Source organism: Nerophis ophidion, linkage group LG02 (assembly GCF_033978795.1).
Source record: "Nerophis ophidion isolate RoL-2023_Sa linkage group LG02, RoL_Noph_v1.0, whole genome shotgun sequence".
Classification (NCBI taxonomy): Eukaryota; Metazoa; Chordata; class Actinopteri; order Syngnathiformes; family Syngnathidae; genus Nerophis; species Nerophis ophidion.
In genome coordinates, this window is record NC_084612.1 from 44,212,529 (window position 1) to 44,227,310 (window position 14,782).

The following is a 14,782-nucleotide window of genomic DNA, read 5'->3' on the forward strand; positions in this document are numbered from 1 at the left end:
TCCTTTTCAACCCATTTTCAGATGTATATGCTACAAAGGCAACATATTTTGATGTTCAAACTAATTAACTTTTTTTTTTTGCAAAAATTCATGAACATTAGAATTTGATGCCAGCAACACGTGACAAGAAGTTGGGAAAGGTGGAAATAAATACTGATTAAGTTGAGGAATGCTCATCAAACACTTATTTGGAACATCCCATAGGAGTGCAGACTGATTGGGAACAGGTGGGTGCCATGATTGGGTATAAAAACAACTTCTCAAAAAATGCTCAGTCTTTCACAAGAAAGGATAGGGCGAGGTACACCCCTTTGTCCACAACTCCTTGAGCAAATAGTCAAACAGTTTAAGGACAACGTTTCTCAAAGTACAATTGCAAGAAATTTAGGGATTTCAAAATATACGGTCCATAATATCATCAAAATAATCTGGAGAAATCACTCCACGTAAGTGGCACAGCCAGAAACCAACATTGAATGACCGTGACCTTCGATCCCTCAGATGGCACTGTATCAAAAACCGACATCAATCTCTAAAGGATATCACCACATGGGCACAGAAACACTTCAGAAAACCACTGTCACTAAATACAGTTTGTCGCTACATCTGTAAGTGCAAGTTAAAGCTCTACTATGCAAAGCGAAAGCCATTTATCAACAACATCCAGAAACGCCGCCGGCTTCTCTGGGCCTTAGATCATCTAAGATGAACTGATGCAAAGTGGAAAAGTGTTCTGTGGTCTGACGGGTCTACATTTCAAATTGTTTTTGGAAATATTCGACATTGTGTCATCTGGACTAAAGGGGAAGCAAACCATCCAGACTGTTATCGACGCAAAGTTCGAAAGCCAGCATCTGTGACGGTATGGGGGTGCATTAATGCCCAAGGCATGGGTAACTTATACATCTGTGAAGGCACTATTAATGCTGAAAGGTACATACAAGTTTTGGAACAACATATGCTGCCATCTAAGCGCCGTCTTTTTCATGGATGCCCCTGCTTATTTCAGCAAGACAATGCCAAGCCACATTCAGCACGTGTTACAACAGCGTGGCTTCGTAAAAAAAGAGTGCGAGTACTTTCCTGGCCCGCCTGCAGTCCAGACCTGTCTCCCATAGAAAATGTGTGGCGCAATATGAAGCGTAAAATACAACAGCAGACTGTTGAAGGACTGAAGCTCTATATAAAACAAAAATGGGAAAGAATTCCACTTTCAAAGCTTCAACAATCAGTTTCCTCAGTTCCCAAACGTTTTTTGAGTGTTGTTAAAAGAAAAGGTGATGTAACACAGTGGTGAACATGTCCTTTCCCAACTACTTTGGCACATGTTGTAGCCATGAACTTCTAAGTTAATTATTATTTGCAAAAAAAAATAAAATTTATGAGTTTGAACATCATATATCTTGTCTTTGTAGTGCATTCTATTGAATATGGGTTGAAAAGGATTTGAGAATCACTCGTTAACAAATGTCCAAGATACTTCATCTGGGGCAAGACCTCATTCGCAACCTGAATGGTGCAACCGGGAAACATGATTTCAGATTTGGATATCAATTCTTTTTAAATGAAACCAGACCAAGCACCAGCCGTTAATGTTGCTGCTGGTCTTCTTTGCCTGTCAATATACAGGTTCAACAACCAGTTTCAAACTGGTGTTTAAGTTAACGCTGATGCATCTACCCCTGCGTCAGCCAATGTGGTGTTTTTTAAATTTTGTTCCTGTTGTGCTCTGTTGAGTGGCCTTTCAAATAAATACAATAAATCACAGCTTAGTTCGGATACAATAAGTCACATATCACTCACTGCAAACAAAAACAGTATAGGAAATATAGCCTAGCAGGTTAATTACCTCCCAGTGACTGAAGACCAGCTGTGGACTGGCTAGTCCACTGGTCCTCTTGCGAATTTCGTCTGCAAAACCAAAACTCTCTGCGACAGGAAGCACAGCCTTGATGATGAACATGTCCGTCCCTTCCTTCATTTCTTCGTGGAGGACGCGTCCCTCACGTTTTCCGAGAACACCATAAACTCGGCCTGTAAGATGAATGCATCTGTCTACAATTAGTGAATACGCGCTATGCGCATCTTGGTAGCTAAGATTTAAGCTACTCGTGTATTTATCGAGTTGAAACTAATTCTTAGCAATATTGGCATGGCATGAGTCTTGATTAACAACAACAACTTACCCAGAACATCAGCAGTGGCCATTATTTCACAAGTATACGTAGCAGCCATAAGACGCTGGGGTTGAGCCTGGAAAGCTTGGCGGCACGCCTCCTTCATGGCAGCTATCAGCTGGCCTGACACAGGCCCATAGCAGTCTGCGGAAATTGCCTCTTGACGGTGCTTGTCTTGACTCGGCGCAGATGCATTAGTATTTTCTGGTGCTGCGCTAGCCTCCAAAGGCTTTAAGGATGTGGCATTTTCTTCTGAGGAGTTTTGCTGATGTGGCAAGTTTGAAGACTGGATATCCCATCTCTCAATGGAGAAACACACACCCATCAAGGGTTCTTCGCACATCGGCCCTGACAGAGTTGCGAGCTGAAAGCCACTTACAATACTGTTATCCAAATCTCGTGGAAGCCGTGCTTCAGCTTCGCCAGATTTCTCTTCCCTGCACAAACACTGCCACAGAGATGGCCTTTGATAGCCTTCCACATTATTCAGCAGAATGTTTGGGCCACACCTTGAAGTGACAAGAGAATTACATTTTAAAAAGTCACAATCAACAAAACTACTCAATATATGTTTTGAATTCAGGGTATCTTGATTTTTGCATAGCCAATTTTTTGTAGGGTTTGCCTTTTGACAACATTTTTTACAAATTATTAGGGAAATGTTTTCGTATACCCTCTCTATTATCATACGGGCAAACCTTGTGTGTACCAAACTAGTCCGTTGACTGTGTATCATTTCGTGGAATGGAGTGTCAAGACAAAAAGTCCCTCAAGTTGGTGACTTAGTCTCTATGACTTTAATTTTGTTGACAAATAATTTTCTATTTTCCACTAACTAATATAAGACAATGCCTATTCAAAACAAGCACATGTTGATTAAAATAAATCAGCTATGGCCCCACTATGGACTGGATGCTCACATTACTAAGGGCTATATAAGTAACTTTGATAGATTGACTGATTGATTGATTAAACTGACAATTAAGTCAACAAATAAAAACAAGACTAAAATGTGAACAGAAACAAAATCTAATAGTTTTTAGGTTCATCCTGTACATAGGTGTGACAAGTTCTGAATATTAAATCACAGCTTTTCAGCAGTGACTGGAAGGTGAGACGGGCGTGTGTTATACAGTATTCAATCGAAGCCAAGTTGGAATTTTCACCACCAAAACAATACTGTATGCTTTGTTTCACATCATAATGTGTACACTCTGGAGAAAGAGAATAAAACACATTTTACTTTTGACACTATAAAAAAATCCTGAAACATATTTATTGACATTGACATATGGAACATAAAATTACTAACTACATATAATGAACAAAAATATAAACGCAACGCATTTGCTCCCATTTTTCATTAGTTGAACTCAAAGATCTGAAATTTTCACTATACACACAGAAGCCCTATTCCTCTCAAATATAGTTCACTAATCTACAAAAACCCAAAACCAGTGAAGTTGGTACGTTGTCTAAATCGTAAATAAAAACAGAATATAATGATTTGCGAATCCATCCATCCATCCATCCATTTCTACCGCTTATTCCCTTTCGGGGTCGCGGGGGGCGCTGGCGCCTATCTCAGCTACAATCGGGCAGAAGGCGGGGTACACCCTGGACAAGTCGCCACCTCATCGCAGGGCCAACACAGATAGACAGACAACATTCACACTCACACACTAGGGCCAATTTAGTGTTGCCAATCAACCTATCCCCAGGTGCATGTCTTTGGAAGTGGGAGGAAGCCCGAGTACCCGGAGGGAACCCACGCATTCACGGGGAGAACATGCAAACTCCACACAGAAAGATCCTCAGCCTGGAATTGAACCCAGGACTGCAGGACCTTCGTATTGTGAGGCAGACGCACTAAACCCTCTTCCACCGTGAAGCCCGATTTGCGAATCCTTTTCAATAAATATTCAATCGAATACACTGCAAAGACAATATACCTAAAGTTCGAACAGGTAAACTTTGTTATTTTTTGCAAATATTAGCTCCTATGGAATTTGATATTCAAAAAAGCTGGCACAAGTGGCAAAAGAGACTAAGAAAGTTGAGGAATGCTCATTAAACACTTATTTGGTAAAAGGTGAACAGGCTAATTGGGAACATGTGGGTGTCATGATTGGGTATAAAAGCAGCTTCCATGAAAATATAAATTTTTTTGTGAAGACATTTTTAGAATTAAGTTAATGAATCCACATGGATCTCTATTACAATCCCCAAAGAGGGCACTTTAAGTTGATTACTTTTATGTGTAGAAATCTTTATTTATAATTGAATCACTTGTTTTTTTTCCAACAACTTTTTTAGTTATTTTTATATCTTTTTTTCCAAATAGTTCAAGAAAGACCACTACAAATGAGCAATATTTTGCACTATTTTACAATTTAATGAATGAGAAACTGATGACAAAGTGGTGTATTTTACTTCTTTATCTCTTTTTTTCCAACCAAAAATGCTTTGCTCTGATTAGGGGGTACTTGAATTAAAAAAATGTTCACAGGTGGTACATCACTGAAAAAAGGTTGAGAACCACTGTGATGGAACATGTCCACAAAAAATCCAGCAGTCAACACTGAATATTGCATTGTTGCATTTCTTTTCACCGTTTATGAAATTACATTCATATTTTGTTGAAGTATTATTCAATTAATATACTCATAAAGGATTTTTGAATTGTTGCTATTTTTAGACTATTTTTTCTAAAACCTCACATACCCACTGGCATACCTTTAAGTACCCCCAGGGGTACGTTTACCCCCATTTGAGAACCACTGGGCTAAGAAACACTTCAGAAAATCACTGTCAGTAACTACAGTTTGTCGCTACATCTGTAAGTGCAAGTTAAAACTCTGCTATGCAAAGAGAAAGCCATTTATCAACAAAAACCAAAAACGCAGCCGGCTTCGCTAGGCCCGAGCTCATCTAAGATGGACTGATGCAAAGTGGAAAAGTGTTCTGTGGTCCGAGGAGTCCACATTTCAAATTATTTTTGGAAACTGTGGACGTCGGGTCCTCCGTAACAAAGAGGAAAATAACCATCCAGCTAGTACCGAGCATGTCGTTGTGGTTTGTACAGCCCTTTGAGACACTTGTGATTTAGGGCTATATAAACATTGATTGATTGATTGATACTAGGCACAAAGTTCAAAAGCCAGCATCTGTGATCAAATCATTGTATTCTGTTTTTATTTACAAATTACACAACGTGCCAACATCACTGGGTTTGGGTTTTGTGCTATTGAATACATAAAAGAACTCCTAGCAAAGTGCAAAGGTGTCCATGTTTTTTACCCTCCCATCCTCTCTCTGTCTCTCTCCAACAGGATTCTTCAATAAGGTAAACACATTCAATGTTTATTTAACCATTTCATTCATATTGTTTATGCATTTCACATTCTTTTCCTAGTTTTTTCTGCATGTAAAACAAAAATTATTCGGTATTATCTCTCGTTGTTCATATTTTGGGGTGTCTGCACTTAAGTAATTTGTTTTACATTATTTCTCGTTCCCTTTTTTGATACAGATTACTGACAATACCAAGGTACCATTGTACTTCTGTTGCTACTGTACATAAAGACTAGACTCATTCCAATAATTAAAAGATATCAGTGCCAAACCTGCGAGGTCCAAAGGCCCAGATACTGTCCACAGCATTCCTCCACTTCCACCCCTGCAGCATGTTCTCCAATTGGGCCTTGAGGTCAGTGATGGCTTCCAAGGTCCTAACACTGATGTCAAGATTCCTCCCCTCCTTCAAGGACATATTGATTTGCTCCAAAGAGCGAATCAGCTCTGAGCTATCCTCCAAAAGACAAGTCACCTCTGAAAGGAAATAAAAGACCCACAAAGTAACAATGATAACGCAGCATTGTGCACACACAGACAGAACCTTTGCTCAAGTCCTCAATGCACTTTCAATCATTCCGGATGTTTTTCAAGAGTTAGGTGTAATCATAAAAATATGTCTTACCCTTTGGCAAGGGGATTGCCCGGACGCTGACAGTGGCCAATTTGTTGGGAGTGGTGAGTGTGACCAAACCACTGGCATCAACATGTAGTGTCTCTGAAGAACAGCCATGAGAACCTTCCTCTTTTACCTAACATATGTACAGTAAATGTACACGCATGAGATTTTCACCATAGTGCTACGATGGTAAATTCTGATTGAAATTTAAATATTAATGATATAATCAAACAGATGTAGGTTCAGATCCAGGGGATGTTGTGGTTTGTGAAGCCCTTTGAGGCACTTGTGGTTAAGAGCTATACAAATTAATTATGACTGATTGATTAAACCAGTGTATTATTCACAAAAGTGTGCAGTGAAATGGGCTGGGCGATATGGCAAAAGAAAGATTATCACAATTATTTTTTTCAAATCATTCGATCTCGATTAATATCAAATTATTTTTATTTTTTCTAATTAAAGCCAGACTTATATTACATTTACTTAACAATACTTTCAAATGACAAATTATTATTTATATTCTTTAAGACATGCACCTGGGGATAGGCTGATTGGCAACACTAAATTGGCCCTAGTGAATGAATGGTAGTGTGAATGTTGTCTGTCTATCTGTGTTGGCCCTGCGAGGAGGTAGCAACTTGTCCTTCCGCCCATGTGCAGCTGGGATATGCTCCAGCACCCCCTGCGACCCCCACAAGACAAGCGATAGAAAATGTTTTCCAAAACTCAAATTCTGTACCTCATATTTAATAAAATTACAATAAAGTTTAGTTTGAATTTGAGGTACTGTAAAAATAAACTCCTCTCTGAGCTGCAACCTTATCGTGGTAGAGGAGTTTGCGTGTCCCAATGATCCTAGGAGCTATGTTGTCCGGGGGCATAAAGCCCCCTGGTAGGGTCTCCCAAGGCAAACAGGTTCTAGGTGAGGGATCAGACAAAGAGCAGCTCGAAGACCTTTATGAAGATGATAAACGATGGACCCAGATTTCCCTCGCCCGGACGCGGGTCACCGGGGCCCCCCTCTGGAGCCAGGCCCGGAGGTGGGGCACGATGGCGAGCGCATGGTGGCCGGGCCTGTACCCATGGGGCCCGGCCGGGCACAGCCCGAAGAGGCAACGTGGGTCACCCCTCCAATGGGCTCACCACCCATAGCAGGGGCCATAAAGGTCGGGTGCATTGTGAGCTGGGCGACAGCCGAAGGCAGGGCACTTGGCGGTCCGATCCTCGGCTACAGAAGCTAGCTCTTGGGACGTGGAACGTCACGTCACTGGGGGGGAAAGAGCCTGAGCTAGTGCGCGAAGTCGAGAAATTCCGGCTGGATATAGTCGGACTCACTTCGACGCACAGCAAGGGCTCTGGAACCACTTCTCTCGAGAGGGATTGGACTCTCTTCCACTCTGGCGTTGCCGGCAGTGAGAGGCGACGGGCTGGGGTGGCAATTCTTGTTTCCCCCCGGCTCAAAGCCTGTACGTTGGATTTCAACCCGGTGGACGAAAGGGTAGCCTCCCTCCGCCTTCGGGTGGGGGGACGGGTCCTGACTGTTGTTTGTGCTTATGCACCAAACAGCAGTTCAGAGTACCCACCCTTTTTGGGAACACTCGAGGGAGTACTGGAAAGTGCTCCCCCGGGTGATTCCCTTGTCCTACTGGGAGACTTCAACGCTCACGTTGGCAACGACAGTGAAACCTGGAGAGGCGTGATTGGGAAGAATGGCCGCCCGGATCTGAACCCGAGTGGTGTTTTGTTATTGGACTTTTGTGCTCGTCACAGTTTGTCGATAACAAACACCATGTTCAAACATAAGGGTGTCCATATGTGCACTTGGCACCAGGACACCCTAGGCCGCAGTTCCATGATCGACTTTGTAGTTGTGTCATCGGATTTGCGGCCTCATGTTTTGGACACTCGGGTGAAGAGAGGGGCGGAGCTTTCTACCGATCACCACCTGGTGGTGAGTTGGCTGCGATGGTGGGGGAGGATGCCGGACAGACCTGGGAGGCCCAAACGCATTGTGAGGGTCTGCTGGGAACGTCTGGCAGAGTCTCCTGTCAGACAAAGTTTCAATTCCCACCTCCGGAAGAACTTTGAACATGTCACGAGGGAGGTGCTGGACATTGAGTCCGAGTGGACCATGTTCCGCACCTCTATTGTCGAGGCGGCAGATCGGAGCTGTGGCCGCAAGGTAGTTGGTGCCTGTCGGGGCGGCAATCCTAAAACCCCTTGGTGGACACCAGCGGTGAGGGATGCCGTCAAGCTGAAGAAGGAGTCCTATCGGGTCCTTTTGGCTCATAGGACTCCGGAGGCAGTGGACAGGTACCGACAGGCCAAGCGGTGTGCAGCTTCAGCGGTCGCGGAGGCAAAAACTCGGACATGGGAAGAGTTCGGGGAAGCCCTGGAAAACGACTTCCGGACGGCTTCGAAGCGATTCTGGACCACCGTCCGCCGCCTCAGGAAGGGGAAGCAGTGCACTATCAACACCGTGTATGGTGCGGATGGTGTTCTGCTGACCTCGACTGCGGATGTTGTGGATAGGTGGAAGGAATACTTCGAAGACCTCCTCAATCCCACCAACACGTCTTCCTATGAGGAAGCAGTGCCTGGGGAATCTGTGGTGGACTCTCCTATTTCTGGGGCTGAGGTCGCTGAGGTAGTTAAAAAGATCCTCGGTGGCAAGGCCCCAGGGGTGGATGAGACCCGCCCGGAGTTCCTTAAGGCTCTGGATGCTGTGGGGCTGTCTTGGTTGACAAGACTTTGCAGCATCGCGTGGACATCTGGGGCGGTACCTCTGGATTGGCAGACCGGGGTGGTGGTTCCTCTCTTTAAGAAGGGGGACCGGAGGGTGTGTTCCAACTATCGTGGGATCACACTCCTCAGCCTTCCCGGTAAGGTTTATTCAGGTGTACTGGAGAGGAGGCTACGTCGGATAGTCGAACCTCGGATTCAGGAGGAACAGTGTGGTTTTCGTCCTGGTCGCGGAACTGTGGACCAGCTCTATACTCTCGGCAGGGTTCTTGAGGGTGCATGGGAGTTTGCCCAACCAGTCTATATGTGCTTTGTGGACTTGGAGAAGGCATTCGACCGTGTCCCTCGGGAACTCCTGTGGGGAGTGCTCAGAGAGTATGGGGTATCGGACTGTCTTATTGTGGCGGTCCGTTCCCTGTACGATCAGTGCCAGAGCTTGGTTCGCATTGCCGGCAGTAAGTCGAACACATTTCCAGTGAGGGTTGGACTCCGCCAAGGCTGTCCTTTGTCACCGATTCTGTTCATAACTTTTATGGACAGAATTTCTAGGCGCAGTCAAGGCGTTGAGGGGTTCCGGTTTGGTAACCGCAGGATTAGGTCTCTGCTTTTTGCAGATGATGTGGTCCTGATGGCTTCATCTGACCGGGATCTTCAGCTCTCGCTGGATCGGTTCGCAGCCGAGTGTGAAGCGACCGGAATGAGAATCAGCACCTCCAAGTCCGAGTCCATGGTTCTCGCCCGGAAAAGGGTGGAGTGCCATCTCCGGGTTGGGGAGGAGACCCTGCCCCAAGTGGAGGAGTTCAAGTACCTAGGAGTCTTGTTCACGAGTGAGGGAAGAGTGGATCGTGAGATCGACAGGCGGATCGGTGCGGCGTCTTCAGTAATGCGGACGTTGTACCGATCCGTTGTGGTGAAGAAGGAGCTGAGCCGGAGGGCAAAGCTCTCAATTTACCGGTCGATCTACGTTCCCATCCTCACCTATGGTCATGAGCTTTGGGTCATGACCGAAAGGATAAGATCACGGGTACAAGCGGCCGAAATGAGTTTCCTCCGCCGTGTGGCGGGGCTCTCCCTTAGAGATAGGGTGAGAAGCTCTGCCATCCGGGAGGAACTCAAAAGTAAAGCCGCTGCTCCTCCACATCGAGAGGAGCCAGATGAGGTGGTTCGGGCATCTGGTCAGGATGCCACCCGAACGCCTCCCTAGGGAGGTGTTTAGGGCACGTCCAACTGGTAGGAGGCCACGGGGAAGACCCAGGACACGTTGGGAAGACTATGTCTCCCGGCTGGCCTGGGAACGCCTCGGGATCCCCCGGGAAGAGCTAGACGAAGTGGCTGGGGAGAGGGAAGTCTGGGTTTCCCTGCTTAGGCTGTTGCCCCCGCGACCCGACCTCGGATAAGCGGAAGATGATGGATGGATGATGGATGGTACTGTAAAAATAATGTGTACCAACACATAAAACAAGTTGAATTATTATTTTACAAACAAAATGTTTCATATTCACAAACTCAAAAATTATTTGAACAAAAAGTGTCTGCAGACGTTTTAGTACATATTATATCAGAGGAGTTGAATCTTTGCAAACACATAAACAAAAAGTCTGACTAAAAATACTTAATTAAAGTGCCTTATTATGATTAAGTAAGTAAATGTGTTTACTCTCCTGGTCGGGACCAATAGAGTCATAAAGACATGTGAGTGCCGGCGAGTCCGCATTCAGGACAGGAATAATACAAACACCACAACGTGAACTCAAGAAGTGTGACTCAAGTGTGTCAATCACAACATTTCCATGCACTACACTGGGTGGGCGATATTTCCTTTTAGCGCGGTTAAATTAATTCCTTTTCCGCTTGACCTAAGATATCACCCTAGCCATTTGAGGATCCTTACAAATTGTTTTAACGATGTTTGCTGGAATATTGGCAAATATTACAAATATCACATCTCTTATAGCTATGCTGAAGTTAAATAGCAGACAGCATCAAGAAATCATCTTGGGAGTGCGCTACGAACATAACGCTACAACCAAGGATGTATCTGTGCGAATGCAGGTCGGAAGCAAAAAAAAACCGGCGGTAGAGTTTTTTCGAAACATTTTTTGGATGAAAATCATGGAAACATACCTTTTGAATGTCTTAAAGTTCATCCAAAAGGATGGACGGAGTTTTAAATCCGAATGAAAAGACCGTTAATGCCCTGCCAGATATCCAGAGGTAGGTTGCTATTTTCGACTACCTTGCCAGTCATGTGGAAAGGAATTCCATTGCCTTGCACAAATACAGCGTGAAGATGTTTGTGCATGCTTTATTATTCGCCTTTAATATACCTATGTTGTCATCCAAGCAATGTCCCTGCTTATTCCAGGAAGACAATGCCAAGCCACGTGTTACAACAGCGTTGCTTCATAGTAAAAGAGTCCAGGTACTTTCCTGGCCCGCCTACAGCCCAGACCTGTCTCCCATCAAAAATGTGTGGCGCATAATGAAGCGTAAAATACGACAGCGAAGACCCTGGACTGTTGAACGACTGAAGCTCTACATAAAACAAGAAAGAGAAATAATTCCACTTTCAAAGCTTCAACAATTAGTTTCCTCAATTCTCAAACGTTTATTGAGTGTTGTTAAAAGAAAAGGTGATGTAACACAGTGGTGAACATGCCCTTTCCCAACTACTTTGGCACGTGTTGCAGCCATGAAATTCCAAGTTAATTATTATTTGCAAAAAAAAAATAAAGTTTATGAGTTTGAACATCAAATATCTTGTCTTTGTAGTTCATTCAATTGAATATGGGTTGAAAATGATTTGCAAATCATTATATTCCGTTTATATTTACATCTAACACAATTTCCCAACTCATATGGAAACGGGGTCTGTACATTAAAACATCTTTAAAAATAATATCTGAGTATTACTTTGTAATGTTGCTATATATAATTCAACAAGAAAGATAAATAAGATCTCCGCATTTGTGTGACATCTGGACTTCCTTCACAGGCTTGTTTCTGAGTTGACATTCAACTACAGAACATCATCATGAAGTGAGCGAAGCTGATGATTGACTGCCAGGTTAGATTTTATTTTAAAAATTAAACGATCATATAATAAATTATCTTTGAACTGTATCATAACTAATAAATATGAATAATTGCTTTAAAGTCATTGTATTTGCTTAGTAAAGAGACATAGTAAACATAGTAATAAATTAAACATTTACTAAATAACAGAAATATATCCTTTTATTGCTGAAATAAACTGCATATGTAAAACCATTTGTGAAAGTAACAAAGTGCTTTACAAAGTAGTAAAATAATAATAAAGTAGGTTACTGTATCATGTGTACAAATACAATATTTCTCTCTGAGCAGGAGATGAATCTGCTGACAGCAACACATACGGGACTACTCAAGGAAAACGTAAAAAACTACTTTTGCTTCATAATTTCTTATGATTTTTTCTTAACATGTTTTTTCACTGGCACTCATCGAGGGCAGACACTCCCTTTACCTCTCCCTTATCTCTCCTGCTTGCTTCTTTGTCTTGTCTTAACTTTTTTGTTGCCTCTTTTTGCACTGTTCTCCAAATCTAAACATTGGAACTATTTAACTGGCCTGAACAAAGTTGACAAGATCTTGGGTTTGGGGGAACCTGCTTGTTGTGACAGAGCGGTTATTGCTGGACACGCGACAGACTCTTGGGAGAAAGAGTGCCGCGTGCCTGGCTACCATTTTCAGTCAAGGACGTGAAGATATCTACCTATTCGGAAATATGACAACAGGACATCTGCTGATTGGAGTAAGCGTTGCTCTGGTTTGTCGACAAATTGGTAGTTCCTGGCAGTTTTCAAAGTACCACAAAGCTGCCACAAATGATTGGAGGATGCGGGAAGAACTGTGGACACTTGTGATTTTGGATCACATCGGACTGTCTGCCCTGCAGGTTTTTAAGGACCAGTCATAGACAATTTAGAGTGAAAATCACATTTTATTTTCACTCGTATACAAAACATTCTAACTTGGATTGTTTCCCTTGCTTCGAGACTCTCCCGAAGGACAGAGCGGCGAAGACAAAACAAAGGCCTTTCTTGTCTCTCATGGACACACAACTGATGTTGACTTTGGACTTATCGGCTGCACAACATCAACGCCGCGGAACAGAGACACGCAGCACAGCTCACACACACACATGCATCCACAAAAACATAAGCCACACACACAGACCCTAACCCCAAAACCAACGCCCTTGACGCAAATCCCATAGGGGTAATGAAATGATGGGCAGTGCCTGAGAGCTGCAGCCTGCCACCACGACCCCAGACTCCCTCCCCTCTGTTGCTAGATATATCAAGATGTATGTTGTGATATGTATATGTGCTTTGCTATGGAGTTTTTTTTCCCACTCCAGACTGGGCCCCTTTAGGAGCCCAGTCTAGATTGTATTTTTTTACTCATCCTTTCCCAGCGTTTACCTTTTTCCCATCTTTTACAGGGCGCCTTGTGGCGACCCATCAGCGTTCCTGTTCTGTAACCCTGTACAGTAAACTGTTTGTTTGTCTAATCTTGAATGGGTTTGTGGTGATAAAGTTTTGTTGTACTTGTGCAATGACAATAAAGACCTATCCTATGCTATAATTTCATATTTTAAAGCTTTTTTAAACTTTATTCAAACACTTACGGTCCTCCTTTTTTCTTTGATAGTGTTTTACTTGCATGCCCAGGGTCAGTAAAACTGCTTATGTGTAAACTTGTTATAAGCCCCACCCATAGGCCCCCGCCCCTTGCCTTAAAACACTGCCATTATTTTCATACCGTCAAAAAAAAGCGAAACTGAAAAGAAAAAAACATCCTAAAAAAAAGCGAAGCGATCATAAAAACCTTTGAAACACAAAAACAATAAAAGTGCACAAAAATATAAATATTGGCATCGAAAACATTCACCAAAATATTGTATTTTTTTCTATCTTTGTATTTATTCGTTGCCAAACCTTGTTTTGGTGTCAATGCAATGTTTTTCTACAATGTCAATTTTTTTTCCGATGCCAAATATTACTGGCAGCGTTCTGGCTCCATAAGATTAGAGCTGAACACGGCGTGCACCCAAAAATATTTATACAGTAGGGAATCCCCCTTAAAGTGTTATAAACAGTCTATCATTTGTATAGTAGGTTTATTTTAACAAAGAGGCAACATTTACAAAAAATTAAAACACATTACAGTAAGTACATTTTATGAATGTATATAGGGTTAATGTTAGATTGAGTGTAATAATTATTTAATTTCCATACAAAAGGTGATTTAGTACTTGATGTAGAAAGTATTGATATCAAAACCGAAATCACAGGTTTCTTGTAGTTATAGTTCTGTAGTTTCTTGTAACTGTATCACTTAAATTGTAGTTTTATCATAGTTGTAGTATTTGAAAGTATAGTAGTGCATTTGAAGTTTCTTTTAGTTGGAGTACTGTGCTTGTAAATTTGTGTAGATGTAATAGTTGTAGTAGTGTACTTGCAGATTATTGTAGTTGCAGTACATGTAGTTTTTTAAAAATTGGTCAGAAGGGTTGTCAGGAGGCATTTTGGTGAAAGAAACATTACAAAGTAGAATGTTTGCAGCTCCATGTATGAAAGCAGTGTTGTTGTTGGATTTACAGTATATTTACATCACATATATGTAAACACATACGTTCAGTCCAAATAATGAAAAACACCTCTATTTTCCAGTCTGGTGACTACAAAAATGTATCCTTGTGGTCTTGTGTGACCCATTCAGGTGTTGATTATCAAACTTTAGACTGTACATTTGTTTTCATGAGCACTGCAGGATGTCAATCCATTATAGCAAAGTGCGTTATTAATATTTTTCTTGTTGACGTTGCTTCTACATTTCTGGA

The 14,782-nt window shown here is 42.6% G+C and overlaps 1 protein-coding gene across 1 annotated transcript in view; it reads right to left on the reverse strand.

Moving 5' to 3' along the window:
- The window catches only part of efl1 (elongation factor like GTPase 1), a 110,130-nt gene that overhangs the window by 13,681 nt on the left and 81,667 nt on the right, over nt 1-14,782 (reverse strand). The window contains exons 18-21 of the mRNA XM_061884334.1: nt 6,157-6,283; nt 5,804-6,008; nt 2,187-2,686; nt 1,850-2,034 (exon numbers count right to left, since the gene is read on the reverse strand). Of these exons, the coding sequence (XP_061740318.1) occupies nt 1,850-2,034; nt 2,187-2,686; nt 5,804-6,008; nt 6,157-6,283 (1,017 nt within the window). The remainder of the gene's footprint in view (nt 1-1,849; nt 2,035-2,186; nt 2,687-5,803; nt 6,009-6,156; nt 6,284-14,782) is intronic.